The sequence below is a fragment of the Eucyclogobius newberryi genome, unplaced genomic scaffold (genome assembly GCF_026437365.1).
Source record: "Eucyclogobius newberryi isolate DKJ021-1_F unplaced genomic scaffold, fEucNew1.0.hap1 SCAF_6, whole genome shotgun sequence".
NCBI classification, from domain to species: Eukaryota; Metazoa; Chordata; class Actinopteri; order Gobiiformes; family Gobiidae; genus Eucyclogobius; species Eucyclogobius newberryi.
The window spans coordinates 13,052,994-13,069,803 of record NW_027316278.1 but is presented as its reverse complement, the minus strand read 5'-3'; the positions used below and the strand labels follow the sequence as shown (position 1 = coordinate 13,069,803).

Below are 16,810 nucleotides of genomic sequence, written 5' to 3'. Positions count from 1 at the left end.
TTTCGACTGTCAATGCTCTCACCCTAATATGTATCCTCTTCTGATCCTGTGTCAGAGCCAATGTCACTTCAAAATAATCCCCATGATGCCCCAATGGCGCACCTATCCCTTCACTCGGTGTAGTTTAGACTGTTGGTGGCTAATTTCTGCCTTGTATAACATTGTATGATAAAGTTTTAAAAAGATAGTCATTCAAAAACTGGTTTTAATTTACTAGAGGAGTAAAAATTGTTTGGTAGAGAGCCAAGGCCATGTCACAGTGACAGAATGTATTATGTTAATTTACTAATACCCAGAGGCTAATATTATGCTTGTTAAACATAATGGAAAAATACTGGTTTGTAGATTATAAATTTGGTGTGTTTTCAATAAATCATGTCTGGAAAGAAGGTGCCGAGTGTCTGTGCCATTTATTTGAATTCAACTATTGACATTTTGACATTTTACATTTCAATGAATTATTCTTTTTATTCCGTAAAAATAATATTTTTTAGAATTTAGAAAGAATAATCATACATATGTTTGTAGTTCAGTGATGAACATGCTGTATTATAGTGTTGTGTCTGTGTAATCCCTCATTCGTCCAGGAGTGTTCCATTGTAGGAAAAGATTCAGTTGTAGTTATCTGGGTGGATTCTGTATTTTTTAGGAAAAACAAAATGTTTCGATATTCATCCGAGAATATTAAAGTGTTTAGTTCATCGAATCACATTTGAATCAATACAATATAGCCTACACATTTTAAAAGTATAGATTGTTATGGTTTATTATATCCTATATATGTATATATTATATAGTTTATGATATATTATACACACATATACATATACTAAATATATCACTTTATTTCCAATTTTTTATTTCTGCTCAGGCGTTTTTCGAGGCAGCACATGTCATTCTTGGGTCCTTTCACAATAACAATATGGCTGCCCTGTGCAGAGGCAAGCACCGGTGGAAAACAAACTGTTATTTTAAGGTTTTAACAAGAACCCTAAGCGGTAAGAAATGAAAAAAACGTATTTATATCTGTTGCATTTATTTGCTTGTATTTTTTGACTGCGGGAATCAGCTTTGTTTTGCGACAGAGACTATTTGAAGTTGAATTGAGTGATGTAACTGTAGATTTATCCTTTACACAACTGCACAAACTCGTTCATTTTAAAGCTAGACCGCCTATAAAAAATAGATATTAGTGTGTTATTGATTTGTCATTTTAAGAGTCCGTGACAACCGCATGTATTAAAGTCTGATTGTGTCTCAAAAGGGAAATATAACTATGACCTTATAGTTATTGGTGGAGGATCAGGAGGACTCGCCTGTTCCAAAGAAGGTGAGACAACTGCGTGAAACCTGAATGTCTGTGTAAAATGGTTTAACAATTACCGACCTAATGATGTGTTTATTGTAGCTGCTCAGTTGGGGCAGAAAGTGGCAGTGTTGGATTATGTGGAGCCTTCAGCTTTAGGTAAAATAATGAATTTAGTCAAATTATCAGATTATTGATATGTAATATTACATATTGTTCACACTTTTTTGACAGTTTTTGTAAACACAGACCAAAACTCAGATCTAATTACTGGGTTATTTGATTATTGACAGGTACGAAATGGGGTCTGGGTGGTACCTGTGTCAATGTGGGCTGTATCCCCAAGAAACTCATGCACCAGGCGGCTCTGCTTGGTACTGCAGTTAAAGATGCCAAGAAGTTCGGCTGGCAAATCCCAGCGGTGATCTCCCATGACTGGTACATTTTTAAACTCACAATTTGATGTTTTCTAAACGGCAAGAAGTATGTCTCAACAGCAGCACCTAGTGGCGTTTCGTTGTATAGCACGGGTCCTCAGTGAGGTTTTGGTGCTTCTCTGTTTTCAGGAGTTTGATGGCTGGAGCTGTGCAAAACTATGTGAAGTCTCTGAACTGGGGTCACAGAGTACAGCTTAATGACAAGTAAGTGGTCATGAGTGTCATTTTTCTGCTGCTTTATAACAATTCAAACAGCCAAATATGTTATATTTTCGTTTTTATTTCAGTGATAAAATCAGCAATTGGTAATTGCCCATATTTAACTATTGCAAGAAGTTACACATTTCCTCCCACACATTATATCTTGGCTTTTATCAGCATGTTGGCAGCTATAGTTTATAAATTGAAAGTAAACTGCATATTTTATTGTTATATGTTTTTAGATCTTGCACTGAATTGTCTTTAGCACTCACATTGTGTGAATATAAACAAATATTTTATATTTTATAGGAAAGTGAAATATCTGAACATAAAAGGAAGCCTTGTGGATGAACACACGGTCAAAGGACTCTCTAAAGCAGGCAAAGAGGTGAGCACAATTATAAATAATAATAATGCAGTACGGTAACCCGGTTCAAGGTGCTCATATTTCCTTTACAATGGCTTGTATTTTTAATTCACTACACATACGGTGGAGGTAAGCTACTCTGCCCTGGGGCAGACTGAAGGAAGCGAGGCCTCCACCATCCCTCACTTACACACCACATTCATACATTGGCAAGGTGGGTGAAGTGTCTTGCCTGAGGACACAACCACAGATTGAGCTCGAGCCACAGCTGCTCCACTGTGACACCTGGAGGGAACATCAGTCATATCCATGCACATTTTCTTTACTATTTTTGTTATGTCATTGTCTTGTTTGTATTTTATTCTGAGGAGGATGCTTTACTTATTCATTTACTATATTTCCCTTGCCATTCATAGACAACACTGACGGCTAAAAACATAGTGATTGCCACAGGAGGGCGTCCTAAATACCCCACTAATGTAAGTATTATTGCAAACTCGAGAACAGCTAGAGTTGTAATTTGTATCTTTTATTAAACCTTTTTATATTTTAATTTGTTACTGTTTAACTATTTGTCATTTAGATCCCTGGAGCAATGGAGCACGGCATCACCAGTGATGACATATTCTGGTTGAAGAAGTCACCTGGAAAAACGTAAGCTAAACAAAATGTCTCTATAATTACCTTTCCGACATTTTGGTCAAAGGCACAAACATTGGTACAGGTTTTGGTTGTGTTGTGCATATTTTGTTCAATGCTCACTGTAGCTTGTACGTCCCTCTGTCACGCACTATAACCTTTCATCAGGGACATGTAGTTTGTTTTGCTCTCTTCCTGTCAGCCTGTCCGCGCCTCGTGATTCAGATTAGCAGCGTGCATCCTCACCTTTGCAGAACAAGGCCTTTAATCCAGCCATTTAGCTCCTGTCATCGCCCCGTTAATTGGTCCTTCCCTGACATTTCCTCTTGGCATTGCCAGCGGACGGTAACTAGTGGTTGTGGTGTACCTGGCCTGACGTGCTTATTTGCTAAATGATGACAGAACTGCGGAAATAATTATTGTAATATTTGAGCTTTCTTTAAAATCCAATTTGTCTCCGTCTTACTTGTTTCTGTGACCAATTATATATATGTATATATTAATAGTGGAAATAGGACTTTTTTGTTTGGTTTTTGTGTGGCTTATTGAAAGTGATTTGTTCACATTTCCAAGATGTTACACTGCAGAAATATTCACTTGAAACTAAAATATATGATTAGCTTAAATGTATTTTGCTTGCTTTTCATCAGATCCCAATATCAATATTAAGTTCATCCTGTGAACACTTGGTGGCAGTAGAAATGAACTTGCAGCACTTTGTAATATTTACAGTTGTGCGCTCACTGTTCCAGTCCTTGGCAATTACCACTGTGCCTCTTACTGACTCAACAGGGCACTTTTGTATAGGAAGCAGAATTATCCACTTCAGGAGAGCACTTGACTTTAGGAAGTGCTTTGAAGCTGAAGCAGGACTGTCTCTTAGGTTCCCTCTGCCTTCAGGCTCATGCCGTCTGCTGTGGGTAAGCACTAGCTTTAGCTCTTCTTGTAAAGCTAGTTCTGGGGTTTGATGGGTTTATTGTTGAGGTGCAGGTGATATCCACAGGTTGTATGACGGGACAGGTGAAAGACAGACATATAATGGACCCTGGAGCGTGCACACAACAAATAGCTGTGCAGAACTGGTCATTTCCATGCTCTATGCACAAAGCTCGTGTCAACAGCCCTTTGATGCTGACTGAAAGAAAACTGTATTTTCAAATCTCAACCAGTGTTTTCTGTAACATTTCATATTGCTGCTCATACCACCCACACTCCGAACAGTCACGCACTGTCACGAGACCCAGTGGCAGGTTCTGCGACGAGGTGGCCAAGGTCAACAGCAGCCACTGATATATGATAGGAGCTTTTGTACAGAGAAGAACAAGAACAAGAGAAGCTTTGGCCATAGTTCATAAACACATACAACCTCCACTGCCAGGCCAAACCTTCTGTGTGTTTGTCTTGGTTTTGGGTCATTTTTGCTTGTGAAATTTGTCATCGCAAGCAAATTTACTTGAAAGTGCATATGACATGTTCAACTACACATTTCTTTTCCTGGTTGGACATGAGCAGCAGATGTGACACAAGTAGAGGTAATTCCACAAGTGTTACATCGCAACCATACAGTAAACGAGGGCCAAAATCCATATGCACATATAACAAAGGTTATGATTTGATGAATAATAATAACAACAACTTAAAATCAAGCGTAAATTGTCCTTGCATTTTGGATTGAATGTCGCATATTGAGTCTTCTTCCCACAACTTTCAACTCTTATTTCTCAACTTTTCCTCACAAGCTGCAATTGACAGAGGTAAAACTATGATAAATATTTACCACAGGCTCTATCACACCACACAAATGTGAACTTGTCATATTCACTTTAAGTAAAGGAGTCTGAACAATGCTCTAAGTAACCGTAGCTTTTTTGGTTCCCTGATTTTTTTGATAATGTAACATGACAGTTTGTATACAGCGTTCCAATCCGAGCTGAGCACAGGAAATTGGTTTGTGTTACAGCTTTTCATTTGAAGAGAGTCAAAGCATACCAGGGATTCTGTACGTAATTTATATAAGATCGTTCGATAGTCATTTGTGACATTGCTTCGCCTCACTGAATATTGCTTTAAAATTCTATCAACACTATCTCAAATCATATAGGGGTCAATAAAAGGAGACATTTGTTGGTCGTGTCTAGACTGTCGCAGCAGCTCTTTGCCTAATCTCTTTTAAACCACTCTACAATATGTGCTGAGTTTCTGAGGGCCTCACACTCTGGTGATGTGGGCACAGGGGCTTTTAGTGGTTACTGTTAGTTTGGGCAAAAGGAGGATGTGCAGACAGTGGAGCACGGCAGTAAAACAAGGGAAAGGGGCCTCACCTGTGCGTGACAGAGCTCACTCAGCAGCCTGATGTGAGGACTCCAGCCTGAACACGGCACACCCCATCTGCAGGGATTAGCCGAAATTCTAGCAATTAGCTTTCCACATCTATATTCTTCCAAGGACCGGATTTGAAATGCGGTTTACTTGGACCACACACACCCTGTATCCACGTAGTTCTCTATAAGAAGTTTTTACTGCTGCTTTTTTGTAAAGTTTAGCACATCATCACGTGTAGCTCATCACAAAGTCACAAATGTGTATAGAGAATATCACAGATTTATTTGTACACTGTATTTTGTCTGATAATATATATATTTTTCCCACTCCCTTTTTCAGACTTGTTGTTGGAGCTAGTTGTATCCTTTATGTGATCTGACCTTTAAGGAAAACAAAGCAGTTTTAATGCAAAATTCTACATATTTATTGGAGATGCTGTTCAGATCTTAACATTTTATTTGTCAGATGTGGGTCTGGAGTGTGCGGGTTTCCTCACAGGTATCGGCCTGGACGCTACAATAATGGTCCGCAGCATTGCTCTCCGGGGCTTTGATCAGGTATAGGTTTTTTTGAGGGTATTGTCTGTAATTTACATTTAAATAAATAGTAATGTGCGTTTTGTTTCCTGTAGCAAGTGGCAGGGCTGGTGACTGACTACATGGAGGCCTACGGGACTAAGTTTGTGTGGGAGTGTGTCCCCAGAAGAGTAGACAAACTCCCGTCCGGAGGATTGCGAGTGACGTGGACAGACGCACGGACGGGCAGTGAGCACCAGGACACATACGACACTGTGCTCTGGGCCGTTGGTACGTTTGTTTTATCTTTCGAAGGTCACGGGGTCATTGTAAGAACTATTTTTATTTGGCAGATTATGGCACATTAACAAGATTGTTTTTTTTTATCCACTTTTTATAAAGTGAGTCACAAACAAGAGGAATAGTAATATATTAGACGTATGAAAGAAATTGAATGACGAAGTTCACTATTCTTTGGTCATAGTGTCCATAATTGTTGGAGCGGCAATTAACGATTATTTTAGTAGTCGACTGGTCCGCAATTATTTTTTTTAATTAGTCTAGAAGTCATACAATTGGTTTTATTTTACATTGAGATTTTTAGAATAGCGAAATGACGACTGGAGGCTTCTAGATGGCGAATATTTATGAAAAAAGTGTATGAAAATGTATTATAAAAGGCAATTTGTTTGTTTTTATTGTCCAGAAAACAATAGCCGTTTATTTTAATTGTCCACTAGTCACAATTATTTGATTAAGCGTAGTAGTGTTTTGAATACTTATAAAGCGTGAAGTTTCCTCTCACAAAATTCATAACATTGACACATTGGTAATCATTGTTTTGAGCTTATTTCACATTTGCTGATTCTGTAGTTTAACTTAGCTTTAATACATATTAATAATAAATCTGTCCTGACATTTGCGTCCTGACCAGTATTCTTTTCCAGTTTGGCCCTGAATACATTGCAGTGTCAGCATAAAGCAGATGAATCGAGACCAAAAACAAAGTAATCGAGTGATGGGGAAGTGTTAATCACCTGAACCTTATTTTGTGGCTGGAGCGGAGCAGAGGGGCAGGATGCACCCACACAGGGTCACCACATTTCTCTCTGTTCCCTCTCTTCTTTTTGGAGCTTTCCTGATCATGCCAGCCCTGCAGGAAACCACCTCTGCATCTGTCACTGCCAGCGCTACACTTGGGTCTGAGTCCGGTATCGTCACTCGTGTAGTTGGTCCCATTGTGTAGTGTGGTGGGCTTTTGTGGCCCTTCGCGTGCGACAGGGACGAGGAAGGTGCGTGACCCTGTTGCACATGTGACGAGGGCCCTTCCCTGTCGTGACTGCACCAGGTCCTCTCAGTGTGAGACGCGGAACATTTGTCCAGCGCTCACAGCAGGTGCAGAAAAACAGCTTTTTATATTATTATTTCAGCCACACAAAGCACAAAGCCTGGATAAATGGAAAGGAGAGGGTTACCTCATCGAAAGCTTGAAACAAAAATACTGTGTCTGAACGAAATCATTTCCAGTGTTTGCCGCAGAAAGAAAAAGCTAATGAGAAATCTTACTGTGCTTCTACTTTGCACCGTAATTGAGTCTTTTAAAACCTCACTTATGGCACTTACCGATACTTTTCCATTTTTTTTTTCAAATGCTATAGTTATGTACTTTAAAGAAAACACCTCATTATACAAGTCTAAATTGACTAAATAGTGTAAAACTGAAAGCTCTACATAGCCTTTAAAACTCCATATTTCTTTCACAACATCCTGTAGAATATAAATTGCCGTGACATCTGTTTGTGCGTCTGCAACAATATGACACCAAAACCACAGCTGGTATTTTATAAAATGAATGCCGATTTAAACCTGTGATTGAGGCACCAGATGGTTCAAGAAACAAAACCCTAAAACTCTAAGAAGTTGGTCACGAAAGATTGAAAATGTCCTAAACAGCACATTGTTTAAACACACACACATTTTGTTCATTTTTCATTCAGAATAACATTGGCAGCAGCCAGAGGGATTAGAAGTGCAGTTTGGCAGCCAAACACTAGTGTGACTGTGGAGGGAATAAATGATAAATTCATATCAAGTACTTTCAGAAGATAAAGTGGAACATAAAGGTAAAGTCCTTCAAAACAGATATCTGTAAAAAGATTGAATGAGGAAAAATTGCTCAGACAACAATGCTGTGACCTGCTGTGCCCTTGTTGCCCTGTGTTCAGACAGTTCAGTGAGAGCCTCCTGCTCTTTGATGTCTGCTGCAGCAGTTATGAGCACAAGGCCACTTCCCCTAACAGGACCTCACACTGGAGGTCAGAGCGCTCCAAAGCTCAGTGGAGTTATTAAAGACCCAGGGCTCTGGGACTGTATCATTCTGTCGGATACATCCTTTCCACTGCTCCTTCCTGCGCCCAGGGCCGCTCCGCTGACCAGGTGTGGGACAACACAACATGTTTCCTGTCTCAATAAAGACATTTGTCTGTTTCCTCCTAGACATCAACAAGGACCTTTAACAGGGACTTTATGCTTATTATACAAACTATATAGGGTTCCTATATGTATTTATCATCTACAGCATAAATTACAACCAGACCCTTATGAATCTGGATTCTAATTATTTGGTTGTAGTAGTTGTACTGTAAAAGCTTTACTTGTCAATCGCCCTGTAACAAATCACCCTCGTGTGCTGTGATGTGCGTTCTCTTTTGTAATGAGTTTTACTCCTGATCCAGTCTGCTACAGCCAAACTTTAAGTCAGGCCTTTGAAGAATACTGAAATATAAAAACTAAGTTACCGTTTTTGTCTTTTAAGTTAGTCGTGTCCCGCTGCGGTTTGTGGCATGTTCCCTCCAATAACTCTTTCAAGTTTCTCTTTTGTATTTGCTCATTTGATTGATCAGATAAGTGTCTGGCTTCATTTCAACTTGCAAAGGCTTGTTTTGACTGGTTGGCCTGGCACTTCCTACTAATGTCACAACCGATGGTGTTCAACTGTTTCTGTTATCAGGCGCACTCTCGCTGTGTCCTCCTCTCACAATGGACCTGTGGCTGCAGCAGTGAGCGACACAGAAACACACTGGCTACACTGAACCGGGAGATTCTTCTGATAAGCACTCACATACGACACAGCTAATTTTACAATGAAAATAAATAACATTTTCTTGTAGAATAAAGCTCCTCGTCCAGTTTCAGCTTGACTTTAGTTAGTCAGCATTTCTATCCATTTCCATCAGTTGCGGTTCTGTTAAAGTCGTTTATTTTTGTAAGTAGACTTTAGTACAAAATATCATGCTACTATTAAAATTGCTGCTATCCATGGGTTTCAGAGCAATGAAAAATAGCACTGTAACAATTGAATCTGAACGGTAAAAAGTCTTAAATGGCACGAAAAAGTGTAAGATGACAGAACTTCAACAATTACTGATCTCAATGATGTTATTTCGACAACTTTCATAGCCACTGCCCTACTTCTCTTTTCATGAAGAATATATCACTTTATTGCACAGGAGAGCTGTAGCATGAAATGGGGGAAAAAGAAGGTAGAAACAATGAGTAAACGTGAACATGAAGGTTATGTGCAATGACTTAAACCACTACACCATCAACAAGCACATTTCACTACATCAATATTGCTAACAAATACTTTCAACTGAATAGCCAAACTATTTTCCCTGAGTCTCGTTATACTTTTCACCACAAATGCAGCTCATGTGTGCCTGAAGTATAAATATTAACTTCTCCAGTGCGCTCTCCATATCCTTCAGCCACCCATGCAGCCGAGTGTCAGGCCAGTCCCTGCAGCGCCCCCGGTCCGAGTCTCGGAGGGGGGCACGGCTCCAGTCAGGAAAAGGGTCTTGCGGGTTTGTTGTTTTTACCGTCCGATAGCATCTACATGGGTACCTCAGGGCCCACTGTTTATTGTGTTACCCAGGCAGGTTGTGAGGGGGGCCAAAGAGGCGGGAGGGGGGCAGAGAGTGGTCCGTTCCCCCCATGAAGTGTTACAAATAGCACCTCGGTCTATCCCCCGGGAGCGATGGGAAGTCTCAGTCCCAGTTGGTCTGTCATAAGGCTGACCTGTAACTCCAGATGAGTTTGTGTCCAAACTCGGCGATAATGATGGTGTCCTGTGTCACAATATTATATTTCAACTTAAATTCAAAAGGCTCAGTGCTTTATTTAAACATCAGTACCAAAATAGATTGTTTTTTGATAATAGATGGTCATTTTTAACACAAAATAATAGTACTTTCTTTGATATTACCACTAATTCTGGTTAAGATTATTAAGGCTATTGAGAGAAGGGCAACATTTTTCTGTTTATTATAAAAAATTAAAAATAAATTGCATTGATACTTGTTCATTTCAATTTATTTTTGTATTATTATCTTTTTATATATTGATACTTCATCTCAATTCAGTTCATTTAAAAAAAAAATGTAAAAACATTTTTCTATATTTTTTAATATTGATACATGTTTAAACGAGTATCCAGTTTTGATACTCATTTTCGTATTTATTTGTATCTGAGTATGGATACTTTAGACAACCCAACCAGCATCAAATTTAAATATTGTATAAAAAGGTGATTTCGTGACAGTAGAGTTCTCTATTATGGCACCTTATTAATGTAGCTGGCAAAACAAATTTCTAGTGGATTTTTTTAGCAGGCAATATTTAAATACTTCTCCCATTTCCCATAGTTTATACATATTGTGTTATTCATAAAAGATGTCGGCTAAAACGGCAATGTCTGATGTAACAAAGTGAGGATTATTTACTGATCGATCTACCACACATCACTTCTGTCCTGTGACGTTGCGCTCATCTGTCCTCAGGTAGAGCCCCGGAGACTAAAGCGCTCGGCCTCGACAAGCTCGGTGTGCAACTCAACAAGGAGACGGGCAAAATCATTGTGGGCGCCGATGAGTCCACCTCGGTGCCAAACATTTATGCTTTTGGGGACATTGGAGAGGTAAGATGAATAGCTTATTTTACCCTGTAATTAATAACACGCAGACATAAGATACAAATAAATATTGTGACCACATAACACATGGTCGATTGTTACTTATTCATACTGTGTACCTCAAATATCATATTTTCCGGAGTATAAATCACACCAGCCAAAAAAAACATAATAGAGAAGAAAAAAACAGATATAAGTTGCACTGGAGTATGAAATAAGGTTTCAAGTGTGAAAATAACAAATAATATCACATTTAAGTTGCTCCGTAACAGCAGCGATGGAGTTTGGGAAAAATAAATACTTCTTCTACAATTTTCTTTTTATATGGACCAATGCATAAAGCTATGTAAAAGTTGTTTGCCAAAACGTGTTGGGAATGGCTGGTCAGCCAAATGTAAAAGCATTGCAGAGACTATACTAAGTCACCACTGAAATGAGGCTCAATCAAAATTATTTTTGTGAAGCAGAAAGAGCGTAAAATAAGTAAAAAGAATGAATAAATTATTATATATTTAATAAAAAACGATATTTTTAAACATACATAATAGGAATAGAAATGCATTCTGAAATATGTGCGTTTTAACTACACAATCCTTTGACATTGACCGTGTTAATACTCGTTATTCCAGCTGTAAGCAATGCCACTGATGTTTTTTCAACACAACCAGCTGTGTGTTCGCTTCCTGCCTCACCCACACACGCACACACACACCTACACACACACACACACACACAGCTCTCAGACTGACAGCCGCTTTGATGAGTCCTACTTCACCCACCTCTTTCTGTCAGCCTTCCAACAGCAGCGGGAAGTTTCTTTTCCTGAGGCGGAGGATAGATATCTGCATCAATTTGTCCAGAGCATTGTTGTCATTCTTGCGTTTGTTTTATTTAAGCAAGTGCAAGCCGCCAAGAAATGCATTATAGTGATACATGCGGCCTGGAGTGTAAACACTTAAGCCGAATATGAGGCGCTCGTCGACATGCGTGCAGATATGTTTGGAACAACAGGATGTGAGCTGGTGATTTAACAGGTTTAAGTCATGCCTTTAGTATTGGCCTGCAGCGTTACCGTTTCCTGAAATGTACTCATGTAAAAGTGTGCAACGGAAGGCGTCCTCAACTAACAAACTAAGTATTTTTGGAACTTTGAAAGTGATTTTTGTCTGAAGTGAAAAGCAGATTAGGGCCATCACAAACAAACAAAAATGGACGACACAAACAGAATCACCGATCAAGGACTGGGCTCAATTTGAACTATTTTTTTGCTCTTTCTCTGTGTCATTCTATTTTGTGTTGTGTATATATATAAAAAAAAAAGCAGATGGTGTGTCATTAAATGAGCTCTGTAAATTGACAGGATTATTTTTATTACTACTAGTATTATTTGCCAACATTTTATAATATCTACATTTTAATTAGCCTTAATAAAGCATAAGCAAAGACTTAATTCATAATGGACAAATAATTTAAGAAAGTTTTTAAGTTCAATAAAGTGTAGTTATTATGAAGAGGTGCTTGGATTTAGATTAGTTTGTGTTTTACCCGTGGATGTTATGAATAAAGAAAATCCTACCTCACTTTGCATGTCTGGGAGGACTAATCGCATTTACTGATTTTTTTAACTGACTAATTTTGTCTTTTCTTTTTAGGGTCGCCCAGAATTGACCCCCACTGCCATTCAAGCAGGACGGCTCCTCGCACGCAGACTCGCTGGAAAGACTTCTCAGCTCATGAATTATGACAATGTAAGACCGGCAAACTCGTAAACATACACTCTTTGTCAAGTGTCTGTGTTGCCTTCAAGTCTGGCCTGTTTTGAAGTAACAACAACGAAATGTTTAGTAAATAGCTTTGGGCTGCAACTAATTATTATTTTGCCAATCGATTAATTTAGCGGTTCACAATTAACTTAAAGACATAAAATAGATGCTTTAAAATAGATTTTCTTAAAATCCAGGTTCCGACGACTGTCTTCACGCCTCTTGAGTTTGGCTGTGTGGGATTGTCTGAAGAGGATGCTGAAAAAAGACATGGATACGATGGCATAGAGGTAACACTTAAACTAATATATTTATTTAGCTTCATTACATGAGACAGAATTTTTTTTTTTTTTTATTAAAGTTTATGAGTTTCTTATAATAGAAAAATAGAAGGCTTGCATTGTGTTTATTTAATATATACAATATATATTATGTATTATTTATAATTATATCTTCCTCCAAAATTCAACTCTACAGTGGACAAAGATTTTCACATATTTTTACAATAACATTTTATTGAAAAACACTTCAATACAGGTCACAGGTCAATAAAAATAATGATGTGCCCAATGTGCACCAGTTTAATGTCTTGTGACAGCTTTGTTTCTAAGAAAAATACAATTCTAACTGTTAAAAATATCCTTTAATATGAGACAGTTACGTAATTAATTAACACTTGGGACATAGTATTAAATTATTATTATTATTATTATTATTATATATAAATTTAACCTGGCAGTGAATGTGCTGTGGTGCAACAGGCATCATGCCCCCAAACGTCTCATATATTTAGTAAAAGCCTTCATGAGCCTTTTACACACCACAATCTCCACTAGCTTCTGCCATCCTACTGTAGCTATACCTCTTGCATAGAGAATGCGTTGCCGTCTCTTTAATATTAAACCCTGTTGTTTTTAGCCCATTGTCCACACATATTTAGACACGTATGTAACATGCCTGTGTACATGAGCGGCAAACACTAGCCAGCACCTGCACGCGGCGGCCGATAAACGGTTTTGGAGGCGAGGTGGGGCTCCCGCTGTGAGTGACGGCTGAGCAGGAGGCCTGATGGAGGTGTGTGTGGGGCGATGACAGGCGCGCTCAGATCAGAGAGCACACGGCCTCAAACAGCTGCCCGGTTACTTGTGTCGGCACGCTGGCTGTCGGCTAGCTCGCATCTCGTGTAAAAATGTGCACCATCGAGAGCAAAAAAAAGTGTTCTAGATTTCATCCCAGGTTTTTACTTTGAAGCTTCATTAAAATGACGAGATGACGGTAATGTTTTTTGTTGCCTGTGGTCGACTCTTAACATTGTCATTATACTTTTCTACATCTACGTACATGGATAAGAGATATCTGAAGTATTTGGGTTGATCGTGTTTTTTTTCTGCTCTGTCTAGGTCTATCATGCTTTTTACAAGCCTCTGGAGTTCACTGTTGCAGAACGTGATGCTAGCCAGTGTTATCTGAAGGTGTGTTTAAACTCTTACTGTGTTCGATCTTTACGTTATCATATTGCAGTCGTTCTCAAGAGTCATTCATGGGTTTGGCTCAGAAGAAGAAGAGACTGAAGTTGGTATGGTTCTGTATTTTTAGCAGCATTTGAATTGTGTGTCTAAAGTATGTCCGGTCAAAAGCACAACATTTCAATATTCATGTATTAACTGTGTTCTTTTTAAATCTCCAGGTTATATGTGAGCGTGGTAAGAATCAGAAGATTGTGGGTTTGCACTTTACAGGACCAAATGCAGGAGAAGTTACACAAGGCTTTGCTCTTGGCTTACAGTAAGTAGAATACATTTGTAATAATATAATATATATATATATATATATATATATATATATATATATATATATATATATATATATATATATATATATATATATATATATATATATATATATATATATATATATATATAATATTGATTTAGATCCTTGATACGTTATATTCTTCTTCTTTGTACCAGATGTGGTGCTACGTACTCGGACCTCCTGAATACAGTTGGCATCCATCCAACATGTGCTGAGGAGGTGACAAAGGTCCACATCACAAAGCGCTCTGGACTGGATGCCACGGTCACAGGCTGCTGAGGTTAAGTTCCCCTCGGCCCGTAAGCGCACAGGCGTCCTCTCTCTCCCTCTGAAAAGTCTCCATACAGATGTTGATAGTCAATAGCACATTATGGGATTAGTATGCCTGTCCCTCTAACATGCGAGTAATGCTTTTTTGGTCCAAAAATGTTCGTCTATAAACAAACAGCCTCATCGATCAGGACTCAGTCCATGTTTAAGGGTTTGTTGAAATCCTCGAGGTAACGTAGTCCGGACCCAAACTTTTCTCTGAATATTCTGCAAATATTGTTGTTTCTCTGGCTGTACTTCCTGTCCATTAGTCTTGGAGGTGACACATACCATACACCCCCTCACCTCCACACCCCATGACACTGATGGATGGCCCGAGGGCCTTCGGCACAGCGACACCGCCCCATTTCCCATGGACACACACAAACAGTCAGCGGGCTGCTGTCAGTCAGCCAGGCCAGCCAACTCAGGGAACCCCACACTGTTTAGGTCCACTACGAGTCCAGCAAACCACAGAGCCCTTTTCCCAACATGCACTGCTCCTTACCAGGGCACCACAAAATGCAGCTGACGGCAAGTGGAGACAGCAATCCTAAACCGCTGACAGCTGAGCTCAGCTTTAACTACACTACTCATTTCTACCCAAAGATGGCACTGTTGCCCTCCGATTCTTACTCATCGCTTCTTTACACAGGCATTTCTGAATAGAACATTCAGCTGTATGGATGTTTCTCTTTTAATCCCCTTAATCCCTTTAAAGATATGCACTTTTTTGCTCGACAGGCGAAGGCTTTCTTTGAGCCAAACTGATAAGTGCAATCTGCGGTTTGTTTATATGGATGGAGGACTGACCTTAAAAAATAATCACGCTCCAAGACGATTTGTTTACATCAATAAAACAGTAACAGTGGCAGCTAGTTTGTCAAAGCACCCGCCTATTCTGAACATCTTAAACCAATTGTCACTTTTCTTGGTAAAGCAGCATTAGAGTTGTCAATACGTGGGTTTCCACAAAAATTGGTGAACCGGAGTGGCTGGTGGGAGTCGTTTATTTTTATTTGAAGTCTAATCTGTCCAGTCTGATTAATGGGATTGATGAGGGGAGTGACAGAGTGCCAGGAGATGGAGAGAGAATGAACAAACTTGCAGATTTATTTGGTGCTGGGGAGGGACATGGGGAGGGAAGGGGGGGATTCCTGTGTGCTGTGTTCAGGCCGAGGTGCTGACTGAAGGATCCTGACCTCCTCTCAGCGGGAACAGCTTGACTCTATCACTCTGAGCATGGGCTCACATGCGGTGGCACGGCAGGGGCAGATCCTTGTGCAGAAGGGGGTTTATGGGATGGACAGAACCAACCGGCGCAGCCACACAGCGCCATGTTTGCCCGTGGTAATTGAGTCTGTGTTCCTGTGCTTAACGAGCCACTTCAGAGACCCCAGACTGGCCCACAGCAACATGAGGGAAGTCATTCAGACCATTGGCGTAACTGTAATGTCTGTTTGCTTTAAACCCTCCATTTCCTTTCAGCTTTCACTCTGCTTCTCTGTTACTTTGAACACATTGTTTACATTTGCAAGAAAAGAAAAAAAAACTTTTTTAACTTGACAAATGTGTGCATCTGAAATGATTTCCTTGTTGTCGTCGTTGACATTCTGGGCTCCGGGGTTGTTAACTTCTGTGTCAAAGCTGATTCCCGCTGGTGGTCAGGGTTCATTTATACTTTTGTCCAGCTTATGATGGCCTGCACTAAAGCCCAAACCTGGGGAGTGCAGGCCTGATGTCAACTGGCTAAATATATTGTATATAGAGCATATTTATACACACTGATTAAATGCATAATTTATGTAAAATGACAATGAAACAAATTGTTTTAGTATTAAAATATTTATGTTGACACATCATTTGTGTGCAGTGTTTTATTACATGCTTTAGATCAGTGGTTCTTAAACTTTTTCAGTTGCAAACCCCATAATAACTACAGTTGGGGACCCCAAACACAAAAAATAGATTACCCAGAAAGTGAAGTATTTACAGGGCATAGGCCTAGATAAATGAATTTGTTAAGCCAGCAAACATTTAACTCTGCATTGAAAGGCTTATTTAAGACTTCTACATTCATTTTCAATATTACCCTGGGGGACCCCTTGAATTAATTTTGCGACCCGCTAGTTGAGAACCACTGCTTTAGATAATAGTTCTTTCTTTT

At 39.3% G+C, this 16,810-nt stretch overlaps 1 protein-coding gene across 1 annotated transcript; it reads left to right on the top strand.

Annotated features, from left to right (window-relative positions):
- The first annotated feature begins 902 nt into the window (after positions 1-902).
- Positions 903-16,468, top strand: txnrd2.2 (thioredoxin reductase 2, tandem duplicate 2). Its single transcript, XM_072433081.1, has 17 exons — positions 903-998; positions 1,265-1,330; positions 1,409-1,465; positions 1,600-1,744; positions 1,873-1,947; positions 2,254-2,332; positions 2,728-2,790; positions 2,895-2,965; positions 5,612-5,631; positions 5,738-5,829; positions 5,904-6,078; positions 10,626-10,762; positions 12,409-12,504; positions 12,717-12,809; positions 13,920-13,991; positions 14,207-14,304; positions 14,490-16,468. The coding sequence occupies exons 1-17, from the start codon at positions 923-925 to the stop codon at positions 14,611-14,613; spliced, it is 1,539 nt and encodes a 512-aa protein (XP_072289182.1). The 5' UTR covers positions 903-922; the 3' UTR covers positions 14,614-16,468.
- Positions 16,469-16,810: the final 342 nt, after the last annotated feature.